The 23094-nt window shown below is 38.4% G+C and overlaps 1 protein-coding gene across 1 annotated transcript in view; it reads right to left on the bottom strand.

The window, feature by feature from the left end:
* nlgn2b (neuroligin 2b) overlaps positions 1 to 23094 on the bottom strand; it is an 83178-nt gene that overhangs the window by 35475 nt on the left and 24609 nt on the right. Inside the window, exon 2 of the mRNA XM_042499594.1 lies at positions 5549 to 6296. Within this exon, the coding sequence (XP_042355528.1) occupies positions 5549 to 6065 (517 nt within the window). The 5' untranslated portion in view covers positions 6066 to 6296. The remainder of the gene's footprint in view (positions 1 to 5548; positions 6297 to 23094) is intronic.

The following is a 23094-nucleotide window of genomic DNA, read 5'->3' as shown; positions in this document are numbered from 1 at the left end:
ATGAAGGATCTTAGGCCCATGGCTGAGGAGTGTCTTGAGGAAACAGGAATGCAGTGAGACAGTGCTCCTGCCTATAAGCAGCCTGGCCACACAGCAGAGTCAGGTCAGAACACTGTAAAAAAAGGTAGGAAGCAAGAGAGAGATAAAGGGAGCAAAACTCACTGTTCAATCCACAAGAACATTTCTGGTATTTACATTATTCTACAGAGTTATTTGAATTTCATTTGAGTTGAGGAAGTAGCAGGCTACATAGTGGCCTGGTGGGGAAGGGCAAGAAGCTCATTTGCATGCAGAACAGTGACCCCTTCTACCGCCATCTGCATAAAGATGGAGGAGAGGGGAGAGGAGAAGAGGCAGGGATGATTTCAGGGAGGAGAGAGCAGGAGGGGTGAAAAGATGCAGGAAGAAAAGAGAGCTGTGAATTTTCTTTTGTCCCAAGTATAACGCAGAGAACGTTTTCAGTGAGAGTACTTCCGGGTCTCAAACAGATCGAACAGATAGGTGCACGACTTAAGGTGGGAAAATAACACATAATGTTGTACTGTGGAGATTAAAAGTATCAAAAACAAGTTGTGCAGGACAGATCTGGAACATTTCGATTGAGACTAAGTATGATTCTGTGCTGCCAATTCATATCAGCCCACCTACATCCACCATGGTACTGCTTGCTGCCAAACACAGCAGCAACTTCTTCCCTCTAAACATGCTTGACCATCACTCACTGGGACCAAGTTAGCAAGCTAACGTATGACATAAAGCAGCTCAGACTAGCTAAAACACCAACACGAGTCTACAGCCACACTTGCAGCTCTTTGAGTCTGGGTACAGTCACCTAACGCTTTGAGCTAAAAGCTAGCTAAAGGGGTACAATTTTTACCATGTTCTCGATCTCATTTTAGCATTTTAGCGTGCTAACAGTTCCTACTACACACAAAGTACAACCGACACTGATGGGGATGTCATTACTTTTGCAGGTATCGGGCCATAAACCAAAATATGGGACAGTTAATTTTTTTGACAGTGTAAAATCAAAAGTCGGAGACCTATAAATTCATTAAAAAAAACACCTCCTTAGATGTTTCCCCCTAACCTTAACTTTAGTCATTAAAATCAAATGCTTATAAAAATAGGACTTTGAAAGCTGGACATAATCTCTAGTCTGGCACCATGTAAACTATCTTAGCTAGATTGTGACAGCAGTTCCATGTGAAACGTAGTGTGTTTGAATTCAGGAGCACTTCAGTCTCCTTCAGTCTCTATTTCTTGCTCGCACATAGGGCAAAACATATCCTCGGGGACAGCATCAGCCTTGTGTAAGCAGTGACCCCTGACAATAAGTGACAGATTCTGACAAGTAGACAGGGCTACATGTTAAATCAGTCTCACTCATTTGCACACCTTGTCCCCTGGGAATAACACAGGAGACTCTACATCATCCTCTTACGGAGTATGTGACATATGTATTGTACAGAATACACTCTGTAACCGCAGAGTTATCATTGTACTCATGTATGTACATGCTCCGTGAGAGTGATGATGAAAAGGATTTATTTTTCAGTCCCCATTTTTTAATTTCTTCTTCGGTGCTCTGGTCTCACTTTAGCACTTGATATTTCCCAAAAGCAGTTTATCTGTTTCCATCTTTTGTTGGGCCATGAAGCATTAAGCAACAAAATAAATAATCTGCAATACTCAATACCCAATCTAACTAAGTAGGTAAAATACAACAGTTCTGTGTGCACCACTGTAGACTTATTCTGTAATAAGACCTCATAGAGTATAAGAGCAGTAATGCATCCATATGTTTTCTTGCTCAACTCTCAGGTGAGCTCAGTAATCACAGACTTTTTATTTTATTTTTTACATTTTAGCATTAGCCCTTCTAACTATCATCAGTAGCATATGCTTTGCCACAAAAGTTAGACTTTGATCTTGTGTTCTTTTACCTGCAGATCTGCATTTTCAAAAGCTCTCCAATGGATTATTAAATTAAGAAGGACACCCAGGTAGCTCATGAAGAGGTGGATGTTTTTGCCTGACAGTAGGCGAGTTTCCATTGCAGATTTAAACAAAACTTAAGCGATATTTTTGAAATGTTGACAAAACACAATTGCAAGATGACTGCATTTCCATTGAGCAATGTCATGCTACTTCTCTTGAGATGTTATGCAAATTCTGCTCCCACGATTACCTTCCAAGCAGCATGGCAATGGATGTTCAAAACATTAGCAGGTTTATTTCTATTGCAGTGACCACTCTAGCTGTCATTATTTCCAATCGAAGGCGATGACAGTGTGTTCTGCGAGCGATAATGGAAAGGCAAGCCTCTAATACATGAGAGCGGCCACATATGAGGGACTTGTGGGAGGTGATAGTCCATGATTTCACAGAGGAATTTTGGATTCAAGACTTCTGGATGATCTGCTCAACTTTTGAAGAGTTACGAGATGCATTAACACCTCTTGCAGATACTGTTTAACTCTTTATTGTACTTTGTGTGACCTATAAAAGTGAAAGAAGTGTTTCCATTGCAGTTTTGTGAAATATGGCCTTTTTGGAATTCACTGAAATACCACCTCATGCGAGCACAAAAACTTTTTTGCGCTAAATGGGAGTTTTTTTTTTAAATCAACATGTTATAATCATTTTATATTCACAATTTCAATTTGGGCAATGTGAGGGTTAATCGAAACCCGCCTATTGACCTTCCATTTTTGGTTAATTTTTCAAACAAGGCTGCCTATGGCATTTTTTAAAATATATTTTTTTTTTTTTTTTTTTTTTTTTTTTTTTTTTTTTTTTTTACCAAAAATGGAAGGTCAGTTGTATATATATATATATATATATATATATATATATATATAATATTACAGCATCCCAAACCCAACCACAGTATCCACAGCAAGTAAATAGCCTCACTCCAGTCAGACAAAATGGCATGAGCATACCAACAACATGGTCATTGAGGTTAAAAAACACATGTTTTACATTACAGCCCCTTGTCGATAAGTTCAATAGAACCAGCGCACTGCAAATGGTAAGAGAGTTTGGCAATAGTTAAAATCCTTGGTGATGGCTGCTCAGTGTTTAACAGTAAGGCAATGTATGTCCATATGAGTGTTAGTCCTTCAGCTAACTGTAATTACAAACATATTTCAGCATCCTTGTTGACAACTGAAGGCAAACCATGGCTTTCACATATACTCTTAAAGGTTCTCTTACAACTAGCAAGCTGAGAGTCACATGACCTATAGAGTGGTGAAAGTCTTTTGTTTCACAGACTCACAGAATTCAAGGGAAAATTCTGCAATAATGTAACTGTGATTTAGTCATTTAAAGTATATTTAAGGGATTCTTGAATAGTTTTTTCAGTTTCTTTCACTTTTTTTTACAGCAGCAAAGTGTGGCTCACTACAATAATTACATTGTTCTTCAGCAGGGGGGCGTGCTCATGTGTTTGAGACAGAAAGACATTCTTTGTAACATGTCAACATGTCACAAGAATCACAAGACTATGATTGCTTACTTATCTTCCGGATGAAATTTTTCATTAAAAGTTACACTTTTACAAAGTTTTAGTTTGGCCAGATATTGACATAGACATTGCAAGCAGCTCACCACAGTCTGCACTTCACCTCTGCCCGGTGTGTTTGCAGCGTTAAGTTACTGCTTTGTCCAAATTAAATAGAGGTGAAAGAGGAAAGAAATGTGGTAGTTTGATAAACAATATTTTACATGTTTTTCTCTTCACAGTAGAAAGTTTCAGCAATTTTATGCAAATCTTATCTGATGTTATGCAATGATAGTTATGCAAATCTTATCTGATGTTTTAACACTTGCAGGGTAGAAACAGACAGCCTAGCAAGGCTGCTGGAGTAAAAAAAAAAAAAAAAAAAAAAAAAACGGCTAAAATGCAGTTAAGATAATATTTTGGTTTCTTCTGCTCACTCTTTGACCATCTTAATCAGTAAATTCACAGACCATTAAATGGCTGGCAGCTCTGTTGCAGTTATGCTAACATTGGCAATGCTAGCTTGTTATTGTAGGGGCTTTTTATGAGAAAACTACAATTAGCTTTCTGTTGTCTAGAGAGATTCTGTACAACACTGACTGTATTGCACTTTATTTTTTACACTATTCATTTTAAAAACAAGAAATTACCAAAGTTGTGACCTGACACCAAAACCTGTTTTCCTCGCCTAAACAGAGCCTGATGATGTTAGCGTTAATATACTAATGCTAGCTAGTTACTGAGGCTTGGGCTGTATTAAAACATAGTATCATGATGAATACTTTGACACAGAAAAACAAGAAGTTAACAGAAAATCAGAAGAATTAATGAAAAAAGTACTTTCAGAACTTTCTGAAAACTTTCTCAGTGTAGGGACTTGGAGACATTTCCCTTTTCTACTGGTTGTAATAAAATGTTAATGGTGTCATCAAGTCATGGTGTGATTTACTATATCAGTAGTTCACTGTTTTCAATCACTCAAAACGCATGCAACTTACTCTGCATTGCTCATGCAAAAGGTTAATGTAAGCGAGCTAACAGGATATAATGTTCATGCATGGTTTGCGCAAATTAGTGCAAGCTAAAAGCTGAAACATAACAAGTCACAATGTGGCTAACTGGTACAAAAAGCAGCTAGTGGGGCATGTTTGGTGGGAATTTTAGATTTGATAAAATGTTAAATTTAATATGAGGAAAAAAGCAAGTGTATCTAATTGCCTTGCAGAGTATTAGCATAAGGAAGATTGCATATGGGGCGCCAAATGCCAAAGTACGCACATTTAGAACACAATTAGACCAGTAACTGAGAAAGTAATACCAGTTGAGACTGACTTTAATGCAAGACCAGTAGATTATCAGTGAATTTACCGTTTTTGGTAATATCCGGGATGCAAGTTTCCCACACATTTTCATGGACAAAATTTTTTAACTTTTCCATGACTTTTCAAGGACCCATAATACTTTTTTTCTCTCCTTCTCTTTCTCAAACAGTTCAGATTTAAACTTTATACAAACATAATTTCAGCTAGAAATTATGTTATGAAGTGGGTAATTGAGGAAATGTATGCAGTGGTGAACAAAACATTGTTAAACATCTAGATTTTCAGCTACAGGAAATTGATTTACCACTGTGTTATCTGTGGAAGGTTACTAAAACAATATCATTAGACAAAAATCATGGAAAATGTGATTGTGAAATTTTAGGATTTTTTTCTGTTTTTTTTATGACAGTGGCAACCCTGTGGATGTTTTTTGGCTCTCTTTAAGAATTTTTTTTCCCTGAATATCATCCTGACTAACTGATCAGAATGACATTATTTCAGGGAGTCCTGGTGCGCAAATATAACATTTTTAAAGTTACAGAGTACCGGCTGTTCTAACACTTTGAAAAGTTGTGACACACACTAATCTTTTCAAGCAGACCTGGGATTTAACTCTCATGCTCATCTTTTTTTTACCCACTTTAAATGCACAGTTTGACAAGCTGAGACTAACTTCATTTCCTCTTATCTTATATAATGCTTTTGTCTCACTCACCGTCTTCAGTGGGTACATAGATGTTGAGGTAAAGGCAGTCCTCACTCTGGTTCTGAACATAGGTCGCTGCAGCATCCAGGTTATCTGTGAACCACACTGGTAGCATGATCTCCGGTAAAACCCCATGCACATTCTGGGGACACACTGGTGCGAAATGGGTGGCATTGCGGATCTCTTGCCAGGAGCCTGGAGCTTCAGGAGGCTGGAAGCGGCGCTCGCCGATCGGTGCAGTGGCATACGGCACACCTAAGTACTGTTCCACAGGGCCCAAGATCTCATTGTTGAGCTCCTTCCTGATGCCACGGACCTTTCCATAGCCTGTGGACACTATGGGGTGTTTCAGGTCAACCCGCTGGCATGAGGACAGGGTGAGGTGTAGCACGAGTCCCCAGAGCCACAGCAGACAGTGATTAGCAACCTGCTGAGAAGTATAATGCCGCTTCCCACCATAGCCATGGTGGCTGGCAGCATTGAGAGGAAAAAACAACATGTCCAAAATAAAGGCTCTTTTAGCCATATCACTAGGACTTCAGCTGGGTGTAGAGAGGGATCACAAACTCAGTGGGTTATGGGAGATAACAAAGGAAAAAAGAGGATTTGTGGACGGGGACAGGTCAGCAGTTTTCTTAGGGTGACATGGTGAGGCGGAGGGACAGGTAGCATTCTCAGGTAGACTCTGTGGTCTCATCCGTCTTCCTCCTTGGAACTCCTGATGGGTCCAGAGCTGCAGTCAGCACGCAAATTACACCTGAAAGACACAGACAGGTTGCAGGTTTGAGTCAGTGTGTGTGTGTGTTTATAGGTTCACTTTATAAGCCCCATCTGTGTGTTTAAAAAGGCCCGAGAGGACACTATGGGTGCGCTGATTTTACATAAGATGAAGTGACTGTTGGATTAAAAAAGAAGCAATAATGACACTTGACGGCAGATGACTCCTTTGTAGTACATTTATATTACCCTGCGGCTATAGTTTGCTTTTCTGTCTTCCACAACAGACACCATTATGTCATGTGATTTAGTGATCTTGAAGATAATTGGTTTAACCTGAAAATACTGATGTCAGTGTGAATTTAAGCACTTTAAAGTTGTCGGACTAAAATTAATTCCTTTGTGGCACTGCACGTCGGACTAACACCAGTGATGCATCTACAAAGAAGACTATACAGACTTCATCCACAGAACAGTTGTTAAAATGGACCAAACAATGAGCAACAATCACTGCAGCTGATAAAGAAGTGCAGCAGAAATGCTGTCTAAAATAGGAGGCATAAATCTTCATTAAATATGAAACCACCACAAAACAAGCCATGATGTTGCAATTTTCTGGGCTCAGAACAACAGCATTTACTGTATTCCTTTTGTCTCTCCACTTGACTGATCTGTTGTTTGCATTATTTTATATTTTTGGCCATGACTGCAATCCTGGAAAAACGACATCTAGGATCAGTGCCTTGTGTCAAGATTATGTCCACTGTGTATTTCACCACTGACATGTCTCAAATTTAACTTCTGTTAAATTTAACTTCCTTACTAAATTTGCAAATAGACATGTACATTACATACACAAAAGCAGTGTGTTCAATGCCTCCCAATGCATTTCTGGTGCAAACACACAGCTGCATTTAGAGTTGTAAACTTTTGGTCAGATAAGTCCAGCTGTGATCTCATCTTGACACGTCAAATTTTGATGCTTGGACAGAACTTCCCAGTGTTACTTATAATGACGCTAGTCATGTAAGTCAAGGGATCGGTGTTTAGTTTTAGGAAACAAAAGTACTTGGTTAGAGTCTGGAAAAGATGGTAGTTGGAGTTAGTCATGTCAGTCGAGTCACATGACTAACAGAATTGAATTGAATTTATTAGCACATAATATATGACAAAATAAAGTAGATGATAACAGACATAAGAATTGTGCAGAAGAGGTTACGAAAACCAAAGGGGCCTACAGTAAAAAGCTCTTGTCTAGAATTTATGTTATATTCAAATTTTTTCATGTTAGACTTAAATGAAAAAATGATGATGCGAAATGATGTTTAAATAAAGTGAGGACTGATATTCCAAGGTAATGGTCCACTCTATTTCAAAGCAAATTGTCTGAAAGTTGTGCAGAAATTATGGAATATAAATATCCTCAGCTGTCTTGTTGGGTATAAATGTATACCAGAGTTCATTAAAAAAAGTTATGAAATACATCTGGTAAGCTGTACTTTTGGAACATACATTTACATATATCAATGATGACTTTTAGTTTCACACTGAACACAAACTCCGGCCTCCTGGGTCAAGGCTTGCGCTTGTTGGACCCATCCACCTACCCTCCCACCTATTAGAAGACTTTCACACTCTTCACACTGCATCCATTGCTAGAAATATCTAATAATGATGCCACTGGGTTTACACTGAAGCCCAATGTGTCTCATACAGACCCTAAAAGGTGTCCCTTTAGCAGCATTCTAAGAACTATGATCGTTTCTAGTTCTTACAGTGCTGATACAACAGAATTCTGGGTTCTTAGAACTATGAAAAAGTTACTCCAGTCTGAAACACCAGGGATGCTGCTCAAACTGCATATTTAGACGCCCTGAAGTGATACCAGGCTGGCCCCAGGCACACATGGTTGTAAACTGTGGACAGACCCAAAGTTAGTATGGTAGGTTTGGAAAGTCAGCATGTTATGAATAATGCCTTGGTTACATTTTAATCTGCCTTAAAATGCTATTAAAAATATTGGAATACAGGTTGCCAAATTAGAAGTTATACATGAACTCCTAAAAAAAGTTTTTACTTGCAAACAGAAGCCATCGATAAGCATATGAAAGCAGGGTAAGTGTTAAAGAATATTTGGTCTGGTTGCAAGAACATAATTTGTAGTCCAAAGGGAAGCTTTCTTAGTAACCATGGCGTAAGGTGGCCTCTGGTTCACATTTTCATCTTGAAGATAATTACAGTACTTTCAAGTGTGAAACAACACATCTTGTAATCAAGCTGAATATACAAAATAAATAAAAGCGTGTTCACACGTCACTGAGTGAACAAGACGAACCCCTGGCCCTGCACCCTTTTCAGCCGTCCCCACTGTGTCAGAGTTAGCCATTCCCTCTCAACTCAGTTCAGTTGGTTCTTGCTTCCACATTATTACAGATGAATGGGCAGTGCTTATCTCACTCTGGCTTTGGGAGACGGAGCCATTTAGGTGTGATAAAGGCTTTATGTGGCGCAAACTGTTGGTTGAATTCCACCTCATCCCTTCACCTCAACTCTGCAACATCCACACTCCACTGGCAGCCGGTAGACACAGGGGATGACATACAAAAATACAGCTGAAAGATGGCGTGCAAACATTACAGGATACTCAAAGTTAGTGATGTGAGTGGCTCTCGGCTTCATAAGGACAAAACAGGAACAAGTTGTCTGGAAAAAGATTCACTTCATTAGAGCCCTCTGAGTGACTCCATCTTAAGACAAATCTTATGATACATTTGGACGAGGGAGTAAGATGTGTAAGGACACCCTGAATTCTCATCAAGAAATTTAGTGCGCATACATAGTCAAGCTGAAAATCCAACTTAGAAAAGATTAATGTGTATTATACACAGTACATGACCCTCTATGCTTTGTAGTAAAAGACTCATTGTGAGGGGGTAAGATTGCGTGAATTAGAGAACCAACTAGACTTTCTGGAGTAAGAGGCAAAGAAATAGGGAAAATGTGTTCATTTCTCCAAAATGTTCATCTCATTCTAGTTTTTATTTATCCTGCCAAGTACATTAAAAGGAATAATTTAACGTGAAAAATGCTCACTTGCATTGTTACCTTAAGTTAGATGATGATTGATACCACTTTCATATGTCCCTTAAAGATGAAGCTGCATTAAGGAGACAGTTAGCTTAGCTTGGCTTAAAAAGTGGAAACAGGGAAAATGATTGCCTTGCTGTTTTAAAAAGTTTAAAAAGTAACAAAACCTGTGTACCAGCCTCACATTATGTCTTGTTCAAAAACTGAAGTGGTTTAATGGAGTTATAATGAGGACTCAGGGAATGGGAATGTGTCATCATCAATAGCAAGTTGGCTATTTTCTTGGATGAGAGTGTGAGTGCCGTCTGCTGGCTGTTTACTGTAAGTGTCAAAATGAAGAGCTGAACTAACACAAAACACTCAACAGTAAACAAGAGTCACACACCATACGTAGTGTTAGGCATGGGTAGTATGTAATATTTCATAACTTCATACCTTCCTAAAATTTCACCTTAATTCTCCAAATTATATGTAAAAAACATGATGATATTCCCCAGGATTTCTCTCCAATAGCTGGTCGCTGGCTGTTTACAGTCCTGTAACTTCTCCTTCCATCACACAGTTTCTTAAGTCACACTTTCTTTCACCTCAGCTGCCTGTGCCACCAGTATAGACCAGAGACTGAGCTCTGGTGGTACGTGCTGTGCACAACATACAATGATTTTAATTAAAAGAGGAGCTTTTTATGTATTCATAAAGGTATTGAAAAAAATACATTTGAGATTTCTCAGTACCCTGCTATAGTGTAATACTGTGATATTCCCAAGCATAATAGTATATAGTTGGATAAAGATTAATTAAACACGATTAGCTGATGTTTTGTTAGCATTCAGTTATCTTATTATTACATCATTTTTGTTTTGATAATTGTGTAGATGGCATTTGGCTTGTTGACCTGTAGGTCCTGCACCCACAAATGATTATTTTTGCATTGCATGTAGCTTGAGGCCTGAACACCAAAACAGACATCAGGGATGGTAATGGTTGGCTCGCTCACAATGCCCTTTGACTATTCTTTATCCAGGGTTTCCCCACAAATTCATTTATTTGTGGCGGCTTGCCACAATAAAAGAATCACCACAAATAGCTTCTCTAATTTTGGAGCTAGGTAGTTCATTAGGAGCACTGTTGAAATATNTGAGGCCTGAACACCAAAACAGACATCAGGGATGGTAATGGTTGGCTCGCTCACAATGCCCTTTGACTATTCTTTATCCAGGGTTTCCCCACAAATTCATTTATTTGTGGCGGCTTGCCACAATAAAAGAATCACCACAAATAGCTTCTCTAATTTTGGAGCTAGGTAGTTCATTAGGAGCACTGTTGAGATATATATATATATATATATATATATATATACATATATATATAGTACAGTTACTCATTACACCACACTCTCGGAGCACCCTCCCCCCTCAATCGTCAGTTTTTGCGCATGCAATATATTTCTTATGATGAACAATTGGCAGATGACAGATGATTAGACCAGCATCTACTGTAGCTGCTTCAAGATGGCGGTGAATGCTCCGCAATTCCCATTCCATATTTCTTGGCTGGAGTTGTCATCACCACAAGGTGACAGAGAAACCTCAAGAAGTCACTGCTTTTGGCCAAGAAAATTTCCACACATAAACACCCATTAAACCAAGAACTTTACTTTTTTTAGACTTCTGTTTATTTACCGATTAAACTAATGACACATGTTACTCAGTGAGCTGTAGAAGTGCTACATAGAAAGTGTAGTTGACTAAACAGAGCTTTGTGCACTGTTTTCCTGTTTTCTAGTCTTTATGCTAAACTAAGCAAACAGGATGCTGGTTGTGGCTCCATATTTAACAGACAGATATGAGAGTTGTATTTATCTTCCAGCTACGAATTACAGACAATAGCAGGAGGAATGTATTGGAAATTGGTTTGTTCAAGAAGAAGACCAACAACAATGCAGACCCAAACTGTAAGTACAACCACACACACATCAACAACTATATAGTCTATGCAATACAGAATATTGCATGAAGCCTGTGGTTTAAATAGCATTAAATTACACAGAGTTGCTGTCATTGCTCACTGCTTATTTGCCATGGTTACACACCCATGTACATAGACTTTAATACAGGCATCTGTGCCCGTATCCTGTTGGTTAATGGGACTGAACATACAGCACAGGCCCAAGGTCAGAGCACCTTTAGTATGAACAGTAGTTCCGATGATGCACACAGTACTATGTCCTTCCTGACTGAGATAGCGTAGGTGAGGGTCAAGTGTTTGTAGCCTGTCAGTGTTCTCTGTAATGCTTGCACTAGCAATGACGTACACACACGTGTAAAATTCGATGAGGCATCAGATGTTGCATGTGAGTAGAGACTCAACGGTGAGCACAAATTGGTCTGTTCTCAACCTCTTACATGTGACTCGCAAATGGTAAACCCGAACATCCCTAACATCTGTTCATGTCAACCATCCGTGAGCTGAAATGGCATCGAGCGTGCATCTTCACGCATAAAACAGGCTAAATTGACACACAAATCACCAGGCTGTTTTAAGCTGTTGTTATATAATAGGTAGCCCTGTCAGCTGAAGCTGTCTGAGAAGGTAATGTCTCTGCCACTAGGACACTTTTATGGCTATGTTTAAAGTGGGATGGTCAGAGTGGTTTGTGAAAACTTTTGCAGAATTGCGGTGTTAGGGAAAATGCATGCCTTTGGATTTTATATTGCTTTGTTTCCACTTTGAGAGTTAAGACTACATGCATTACTTTGGCTGTCAAGCTGCTCCCCTCTGCTAGTCAACATCTGTGGATGACAAGGAGCTTAGCCAGACAGAAACAGAGTGCTGAGTTTTTGACTAAACTTGCTCGTCTGCAGTCTACTGTCACTTTGCTTAGAAAAAAATTAATTATTAAAGAAAACAAACCAAAGCTTGGATGGCTATATGTTGAATTCCCTTGCAAATATCTAGAAACAGTTTTCCACTGTCCCTATGCGCTGACATCTGATGGAAAGGTGACTCCCTTTGCAGAAACATCAATAGTTGCATCACCTTATTCCTAGCCCCTTGATACCCTGTGTGAGTTATGAGCATGGCCTCTGGGCACTTGTTTCACTTAACCTGCATCTGCGAGAGTTAGCGGTAGGTAGGTATTCTGGAGAAATAACCAATATGAGAACACAGCTTGTGGCACCGTTAACTGAATAATCTGATCATATCTCTACCCTCTACTGCCTGTGGATGGAAGAACAACCTAAATAAGTGGCCTTGGATAACAGAGTAGCATATTTGGCTGCTTTATTGATTTCTTTGTGATCAGCGGTGAACTGATGAAAATCCTAGAAATCCAATTCCAAAGGCTCTGATGATTATCAGGACTTCCATACTAACAAAGTTGGAAGCCTCCCATTGAAATAACTTTTAAAAGAGAAAATGCCATATTCTTCCTCTTATAAATGCAAAGTTGAATTTATAAGAACAAAAACATAGTTCATCCACCACATGAGCACATATTGACTACTCACTGTGTTACCTTGAATTCTTGACAAAAATCTTGCTTTGCATGCATGTCTTTGCAGTGAACTTAGAATAAAAAAAAAGGCAAAAGATTTTTACAAACTTAAGCAATCAGGGTCCGCTAACATGTTACAGTATAAAAAACTTGCTCCAGGTAGTATGCCCTAAATGTGCCAGGGCATGCACGTGCGTTTGAACTCTGTAGTTCAAAGATTGTTTGTACCAGTGTGTTTTATATTGTAAAGATATAGTCAAAATTATTGTGTTTGGGAGGTACTGAGTAAAAGACTGAATAAATGAGACTTGGATAATACTGCACGATTTGTAGGAGAGTGTGTAAACTGATAATTTGATATAGTTTTGCTGTTGTTCAACAAAGTCCTCGTTTACTTTAATTAACAGAAAATTTCAACTTTTTGGATTCTCTGTTCACCATGAAGGCACGTGAGAAGTTTTCTGCATGGATTCAAGGTAAGTGAGTAAATAAATAAATAGATGATACATGGTAATTCTGTGGGTGAAAAATTCCTTTAAAGGAGGTGGAACAGAAACTTGGGTACATCAAAGAAGACAGAACCAAATCACCACATCACAGACATTTTTTTGTTGTTGTTTTTTTTTTTTTTTTAAATATTTTGATTAATACGTTTATTTGCTTTCAGATCAGAAAACCGATATCATTGTCTGGCATGGTGGTGGAATCCAACTCTATTAACTCTTGCAGATGCCAGTTAAGTAAAGGACTAACCAGAAGTTATCATGGGGGTATCATGGGGCTAGGAATACAACAGGCATGTACAAAACTATTTGCTATGACTTCACTAGCTTAACAGAGTAGCAGAATTTGTTTAATATTCAAGTAGTTGGACTGAGCAAACACAGCAGACATGGCCATGCCACTCTGCAAAATGTAAGACACAGCTGCCTATGGGCACTGTGAAAATAAGCTCGTCACATCTGCTTTAGGAAAGTGTGAAGAAGATTGAGGGAATGTTCCATTTCACAGGTATGGTGAAGACAACAATGCAATTTTGATTGAAAAGAGATGTTTACAGGCCCTAATGTTCCCTTAAATCTCTAATGGACCGGACAAGATGAATAAGTCGTCTTCAGAGCCAAGATTAGACTTGTCAGGCTGCATATGTAGGCACAGCCAAAGGGCCTCATCCTCTTTTCACACTAGACACTGAAGCTATCCATAATCCGCCCCAACGTAAAGAGTGCCAGGGAACTGGGTGAAACAGGAAAAGGACTTGAAGGAAGAAATTGCCTCCACTCCTGGAGAGTACGGCATTATGTCAAAATTCATTGACTCAGGAGCTACCACTGGAAATGTCCTTTCCTCTATATTGTTATTTGTAACAACTATATGATGCAGTGGTGACAGCACAATTGTGAAAGGTCTGACAGTCCTATTCCATTGTGTAAATTCAGTACTGAAAGGGCATAGATTTCTTTGATTTGAGACCAAAATAGTTGACTCAACTAGTACAGTCATTGCTTAATTTTAGGGCACGAGTTCTAATTGTGTTGAACAAATATGACATCACTTACTGCCCAACTCATTTTTAAAAAGTGTCTTTTACTTAGAGACAACAGTTGAGCCCCTGAAAGATTATTGTCTTTAATGTGACATGCCACATAATGTTGACTGAAGCTCCTGAAGACAAGGGGAGGGCTGCCGAGGGTAATAGGCAGAGATTGTGCGGACTTAAAGTCAATCGAGCTTCAAACCATTTGAGGATTATTGTAATAGGATCACTGCTGAACCTTATGGAAAGATACATATTTATGTCATATGCTCTTTCAAGTTGTGGAGATGAAAAATAACAGCCGGTTTCACCAGCTTAATGAAAGCTGTATCATTATGTAGATGGTAAGAATGAAATGTATTAAACAGGCAGGTTAATAAGGAATTTTAGGTCAACCAAGTCACAGTAAAGTAAATGCCCAACACTGCAAACATATATATTTGTTTTGTTCTTTATTGCAAGACAAAGTTTAATGAATTTCTTTTCTTGTCCTTATTAGGAAATAATAACGTAATGGCAGAACCTTAAACAGCTGGTCAGTCAGTTGATTTAAACATCCTTCTGGGCTGGGAGGCCATGTGGCCAAAATAAAAAAAAGATTTCAAGTTATGTTCCCATCACAATATACATTTAATAACTGATTTTTTATAATCATTAGCAAAAAATGTTAAAAAAAAATAAACTGTTTTTCCTAATAGACGGAGAATCTAAACAGATGTACTGTAATGTCGAAATTCAGTAAGTCTAAGTCTAGGACTTCATGTGCAGGACAGTTGAGCAAGAATAATGAAATACCTGCACCATCTGCAGGGCTGTCAATGTTGTGCATATTCAAAAATGATCCAATACAGCTATAGACTGTCAGTGCCAGATGCTTCAGACATCCACTTTAATAATCATTTCCAGCACAGAGTACAACAGTCTGATTCACCTGCTCCTGCTATTTGTGTTTCTTGACGAGACATCAGACTGGTTTCTTCAGACAGCTGGCTAGCTTGCGTTAGTTAGCCAGCAGGTCAGAACATACCAAACAAAGTAAAATCATACACTGTTTGGTCAGCCGATGTGACTGTTTTCCCTGGGTGATGCCAGAACTAGCTATCTGGACTCAGGAGACATTTGGAGTCAGGACAGTCCCATAACATTTACATCAGTTTGCAGGACTGTCATGACTCAAGGCTGCTAATGTAGCCAAATATCATCTGCTACTTTGTGCGTGATTATTACCTTTTTGTTCTCATCATAATGCTTCATTTGAACAAAAAATTTAAGTTAATTATACATATTTCCCAGCAATACCTTGAGTGCCAAAGAGAGATATTTCAGGATCTAGTTCCCAGGCCACCATGAAATCAGAACTGGATGATTTCTAAAGATCTTCATGACCCCCTGACCTTTTATCTTGCACCACCACCAGGCGAACTTTTTTTATTTGATCAGCACTTAAGAGCACAACAAATTATCTAAAAAACTTTTGGCAGACTATCCACTAAATTTGGAATGAATATTTATTGGTCCACAACACTTATGGCACTTTCACCAGAGTATTAACTCTTTCCATTTTGGACACTAATTGAGGTTTGATTTGGCTTCACCTTCAGGCCAGATCACAACTTTGCAACCCTGCAACATTGAGCACTTTCATGTAGCAAAGTAGATGAATAGGGATGCACCGATTTTGAAATTTCTGAGCCAATACCAACACCAATCAGAATATCTCAGACTAGGCTGCCTCTTTTTTATTAAAGATCAACTTATGGGGATAGCCATGAGATAGACTCCAGCCTCCCTGCAACCCTGAATACGACAGTTACAGATTAGGAATGTTGAATGAATTTGTTTGCAACGTGTTGTTTCTTCACATTTTTTAAAAATTTGTTTCATACATTCTCCTTATTACGGGTCATTCTTCAACAAAGGGGAACACCTGGAGCAAAGTAAATCAGCGCCCCAGCTGACAGCTGCTCCAGACCTCCTTACCAAACAGCGAAAAATGGACCACACGTCAGGGGACTCAGACACCCAAAGAAACAAGCGTAAATAATTAAATGCATTACTAAAACCTTAAATACAAATTCATTTATTGACATTACCTTAACTAATGTCTTATCTCACAATTCACTGATGTTCAAAGAAAATCCTATTTATTTTCATTTTCACTTTGCTCAGTGAATGCAGCCTGCTCAGATGTCATCACGTGACCTACATGTGAACAGTTGACAGCTCTAAACACTAATAAGTGGACCATGGTTGTTAAGAATTTAATTGAACATGTGAAATTTAATCAATTAATCGATAGGCCATAAAATGCTGTTAGGGTATATGCAATATGTTGTTGTGAGCTATGACTGAGGATAAAATGCTTTCGGTATTGTTTGAAATAAGCAGAGTATTAATGTTTTTTTCAAAAAGCGATTAATCATTAATTATACAGATTAATCGATTAAGAAATGTGCCTACAATTTGCAACCCTAGCTTATACCATATACTAAAGGGTATGAATGAATTTGAAAGCTCAGAAATAACAAACAAAATCAATATTTCTAATCTTCAAAAACTGTTTATACTGTTCAAAGGCTGCTGTTTGAAGGGAGATTTGTGTAGTCAAGTTCATGCTGGTGTTTATTTCAGTCAGAAAGCTCTGCAGTCAATTTCACTGATGAGCATACTTTGAACTGGAGACAGCGATGTCTTCCAACAGACAACATTACAGATTAACAAGACAAAATGATGGTAACATTTAAATATACACTCTCAAAGCAGAATTTTCCCAAGGTATCATATTCAAAGACAAGGAATGTGGTCATTCGCACCTTCTAGTTACAGAAACAAAGCCACTTTACAGTTTAAGGTAAGACGCTTTCAAGTGCTCATCACAGGGAGTACTATTCAGTCCTTAAAAATAGAACTATAATGTCTTGTGTGGTTTTGGAGGGGGCTATCAAAAGTCTCTGAAAATATAACTGATGATGTATTCTGGGATTTTCAGCTTCAGCTTGGAGACTACACATTTATAGCAGAGAGGATGCATTACAAACTGGGGTGTAAGGTTTGAAACACGAGCTTTTAGCAGGCAGGATAGGTCATTTGAAAGACGCTATTGAAATGCGATTGTTTGGGGGTTTGACCTTTCCTAAAAAGTACGGCTCAGAATATCTCAGACTCAACTGCCTCTTATCTAAAGCTCCAGTGTATAAGATTTAGGAGATAGATTGCCAGATCTCTACAGATAGTGACGGCACAGTTAGTGTGCCGTCAGTTAGTATATATATAATATATATATATATATATATATATATATATATATATATATATATATATATATATATATATATATATATATATATATATATATATATATAATATATTAAATATAATAACTGGTGATGCCCCGATTTTGAAATTCTGGGCTGATATCGATACAGATGTTTAAAATAACAGTTTTGAAATCTAAAAATACAAACAAGTGTTTCAAAAATCAAGAGACATGATTACAGGATCCGATAAAGTCGTGATTGTACAAAAAATATGTACAATATACAGTATCTGAATTAAGGCTCAGATAGTTTTTATCAGTGTCTGACAACATTACCGAAAGGAAGCTACAGAGTTTTTTTTACCTTTTGCTGATTGGTTTGTTCTGAAATAACACAAGAGGTGGACACGCTAGTATAAGTCGGAGAACGGAATACTAGAAAGAGTTTTTTGTGTCGGAGTAAGGGTAGCTAAGTGTTCAAAATGGCTGAATATTAAACTTATTTTGACAATGTGGAAAGGTCTGCAAGATTTCAGAATTAAACTTTTACTTTAGTTATTAGGTCTGTAGCCAACTCAGAATTATGCCAGTTGAATCCCATTTGGCTGCTAGATATGAATATGATTCTGCTTTTTTTTCCCATATGAAGTTTTAAAGTTTGAACAGGGCTAAGCACGACATTCAGCGGCATTCATGTAAACAAGCCATGGTGCTAACGACGGATCAGCAGTATGCAACATTTTTTGCTGACATTAGATACCAAACAAAAGCCAGAGACTGTGTCGTCTCAAGCTGCTGTGAGCTGTAAATTCACTACCTCTAAGTAGAAGAGAGAAGATAATGTTTTCTCAGAGCCTCACAGAGCAGAGTGTCTCTTCCTCTATGATGCTGTATCAAGCCAGCTGCAGCCTCTGCTAAAGAGTAACGTGAAAGTCAGGAGTGTTTACTCCACAGCAAAGTCTGGGGACCAAAACGTCCTCAGAAGTACACTGCACAGCACACTGACAAGTAAATAAATCTAAACAACAAACAAACGACTCCAAATTTCAGGGTGTAGCCTGAAACATCACCAAACAGACGGGATCAGCAAAAGGTAAACAAAAGAACATTTAATTTCTCTAAAATATCCTTTCCGTAAACAGATAATAACAATCTGAGCCTGTCAGTGGCAAAAACAAACACTTTCACAATTACCGGTGCACAATTACTTGAAGATAAAACACTGCAGCCCGTTTTTCCACTGCAGCTGCAGGCGTCACTCTCAATAAAGCACCAATTTAAAAAAAGAATCATTAGTAACTTACACTGTAGACACAAAAACATAGGAAAAAGGATTCCTACATTCAAAAATACCAACGTTTCCTTTTAATCCGTCAGAGAAAATGAAGATTTTAGGTTGTAAATTCTTGCCGCTGAGTTAATTTCATGGCAACCTCATAATTGCGGAGAAACACTGTGTCGTTAGGGCTGATGAAGGCCGTGAGCCTCATCCCACAATTTATTCTATTTGCCATAAGCCCTCCAGACTCAAAGAGCAGCTCAATCAGATAGCATGGCCGCTCCATCTGTCACTGCTCTCCCATCCTCATCACACTTGCAGCCAGAAAAGAATATGTGGGGAATATCCACAAGGAAATATCACTTTACACTTATTATAACTCCAATTAACCCAAGAAATGACAGCAAACATTTCGTTCCAAGGGGATAAAGGCTCTTTGGATGGATCCTCGCTGAGCAGAGGAGGCCTCTTACACAGGTCAAAACAAATTAAATGCCATAAAATTTCTTTACAACACTGCTGCATGGATTCACCCTGATAATTAACAACATGGAAACACAAGTCGGGATAAAAAAAGTTCACAAATGATCAGGTAGATGTCAATTAAACAGGTCTTAATGAAGCATCAATGCAGGTTACTGAAGCAGCAGCAGTGGGAGCAGATAGGAGATGTTAGACAAAAGGCTTTCTGCCACTGCTGGACCAGAAAATCAATATGTTGCTGTTGGTCACCACTGTTCTTTGTGTTTAACACCTGTAGATCACATGGAAAACCCTTTATCTACCACCTCTCCTCGCCAGCACACGGACAGAGATCTCTATTTAAAAAATTTGGTATAGATGAACATTGCTGCCTCTGGGGGGCTGTTACTTTTATTTATCTGTTTTCTTAAGTGTGTTTGGTGGTTGTGAGTGGGAGAGTGTGTCACGCCGAAGCCAAGTAGTGTGCACAATCTGGCGGTGCACTAATTAGCGATGATCTAGGTGAAACGCTAGCTGTGTTAGCGTGTGTATAGGTGTCTGTGGGCGATACACACAGTTTGAGGGAGCAGTTTGACAGCTGCTTCGCCTCGAGCTTTAAGCTAATTTAAGAATAAAATGGCCCACTAAGTTAAATAGAGAAGGCAGCTTAGCCGTGTTAACATGATCGCCCTGTCACACTGATGCACATGTTAAAAAAAAAAAATGCAAATAATAATAATGATTTTAATACAATCTGGAAAAGAATAGAGGGAATAGAAAAGGTGGTTGCAAAGATGAAGACAATACATAAAAGCATGTCTAGAGGGGAGCAATTTCAAAGGAGATTTACTGGATAACATTGAATTAACTAGCTTTCGTTCCTCAGGCGGGCACGTTCAACACTAAACCCCCCACAGCCAAACTGCAATCAGCTTTATTCTTGACTCAAGACTGAGAAAGAGTCAAAAGAGCCTGAGGATCGCTGGATGACAGGAAACCCAAAAGTCTGACTGTAGCCACGGGCCAGATGCTGCTTTAGCCTACTTTAAATTTGATCATTGAAGAGTGATGACAGCAAGCCGAAGCCTCACAATATATCTCGCAAGTTTACATCATGTTTTAGCCTCTGGTTTTAAGGAGACGCGCTGGTGCTTTGGTTGACAACACCCTGCTCGGTGTTTTCAAAAGTATCACATTTGTCTCAGGATTCCCGAGTAATGCACTGTCAGTGTGACTGCGTCTCATGTTCTTGATGTGCATGTGTGATGAACATTTTGCTGGCAATGTGCAAGTCTGACTAATTCATTACAAGCTGTGACAGCCACATCCAACTGACAGGCCAATCCCTCTCTCTTTTTGCTGAGAACCTCTTGATAGGACTTGTAATAAGATGGTGAAATAAAACGCCATAAAAGCCATCTGGATAAGCTACTCTACACAACAAAAATAACATAATAATGGTACAATAATGCCCGAGGACAAATGTCCGGAGCTCACTGTTGAGCCAAGGACTGCACTATAAAGCATTTGCTACAAGATGCCCTGTGACTCTGAAAAAACGCTAAGGGAATATTTTACAGGACTGAAATATTAAGGATAAGCTAAGTTATTTAAGGATAAGGAGTATTTAAGGATATGCTTAAAGGGGAACTCCGGTACTTTTCAACCTGGACCATTTTTTCCCATGTTTTTATGTCAAGTGACTGGGTATGACATTTTTTACAGTGCGATAACGATCTCAGAAAATATAGCTTCATCACGATATTATATAAATATTATTATGATAATCAGTCTGAATGACTCTTAAAGGAATGACAACAGAAGGGTTAGCTTTGGTTGACCTAATGTTTTATTTCTATAATTAAGACTTGAAACCATTTTTTTAGTATAAGTAAAAAAGTCTCCCTTTTGAAAATAACTAAAGTACAGGAGGGATTCTCTGTCCGGTTGCATTTTGTTTTTTTTAAATTATCATAGATAAGCTAATGTATACAGAATAATAATTATCAACTTTTATATCCCCCATACCTTAAACCTGGTATATCGCTTAAAACCCCTCTCCTGGGAACGACTATTTTTGAAGAGAAGAAGAGAGAGGTTCATCTGCCAGCAGCTGTAAAACAGGCTGCAATGTAACCACTCTGGGCAGGTGCTTCCCCTCAATTTATGTCCATAACTAGTGCTTAACTAGTGTCTAACAACATTATAGAAGGGATCCGTCAGAGAAACAAAATGGTTTTCTTTGCCTTTTGCTGATCCAGTCTGTTTGCTGGTGTGTGTAACCAAGATTCTCCAAAGGAGAAGTCTCATTCTGAAATCTCGCAGCCTTTTCCATGTTGTCAAAATTAGCTTAGTATTTAGCCATGGCATTAAGAATCAGAATTCAAACACTAAGCTACGTTTACTCTGACACAACAAACTCTCCTTGCTCCAACTTTCACTAACGTGTCCACTACAGTTTTTTCTTCAGCAAGCCACCTCTTATGATATTTCTTAACAAGACAGATCAGCGAAAGGTAAAGAAAAACTCTGTTGTCAGACACTCATAACTACCTGAGTAAAAACAAGCATTTTTAGAGGATGCAGTTTAAATCAATGGTGCAAAATTATTATTATTATTATTATTTTGTTTCCAAGTGTTGCTTGATGAAAAGTCTTGTTCTGAAATCTTGCAGACTTTTACACATTGTTGAAAAAAGCTAAATATTCAGCCATGACACTGAAAATCTTCTTGAAAAGAAAAGTTCTCATATAATATGTAATCACAGTAAACTACTACCGGCACTCCTTTCTCCCAGTCACATTTCTATCATTTTCTTTCTGCAGCATTTCACATCACGTGAGATGTCAGGATGAGGCTTCTCCTTAAGTGAGACTTGGACACAAAAAGACCAGAAAAAGAAATCTCTGTGGGGTCCTTTTCATAATGTTGTAAGACACTTGAAACTTACAATAACAATCTTAGCGTGTTAGTGGCAAAAAAAAGCATTTTATATGGAGGTAATTTGACGGGGTGCACCTGACCAGAGTGGTTACACTGCAGCTTGTTTTCTCCTCTCAATACTGCACCTCTTTCAAAAATTACTGCTTTCCTGAAAACTCAGTTTGACATTAAAACATAGGAAAATAGGGTCCATTTTAAAAAAATATTAGAGTTCCACAATATAATGTACCATTATGGCTTCATACTCAAAAAAATCTAGGTTTTCCAAAGTTATTATAGCTGATAATTTTCAGTCATCAACAATTCAGTTTTCTATTTCTTATAGCTTTGTCCAAACATATAGTTTGTATTTAATTTAAAAACCCCATTTTCTGTATTGATGGCATCAAATACAATCATAACAGGGCACCAGAGTGTGATTGACTTTTAAATAGTTTGTTCAAATGTTGACATATGTTTAAGTTTTTTTTTCAACAGCTTTTGCCAGTTGCCACAGGCAAGACAATTCTAATACAATTTCTGCATTTGTCTTTATTGTGACTGTAAACTCAACCCACTCACAGCAAGCTGAAGTTTCTGATCAGGATGAGTCTTGAGAGTGTATGAAAAGAGTAAAAGGTGTAAAGGAGGAAGGAGAAGAGGACGGCTTTAAAAAAGCACAAAGTGGAGACCGATGGCAGAAGAGACGGAGGGAAAGGCTGTCATGGCCAGAGCAGAGTCAGGTACAGGCAGCGGGGTTGACACGTGTGGTTAAGTGGTTTGCGGAATGTCAAG

Source organism: Plectropomus leopardus, chromosome 13 (assembly GCF_008729295.1).
Source record: "Plectropomus leopardus isolate mb chromosome 13, YSFRI_Pleo_2.0, whole genome shotgun sequence".
NCBI classification, from domain to species: Eukaryota; Metazoa; Chordata; class Actinopteri; order Perciformes; family Serranidae; genus Plectropomus; species Plectropomus leopardus.
The sequence above is the reverse complement of the archived record's forward strand: the minus strand, read 5'-3'. Positions and strand labels throughout refer to the sequence as shown.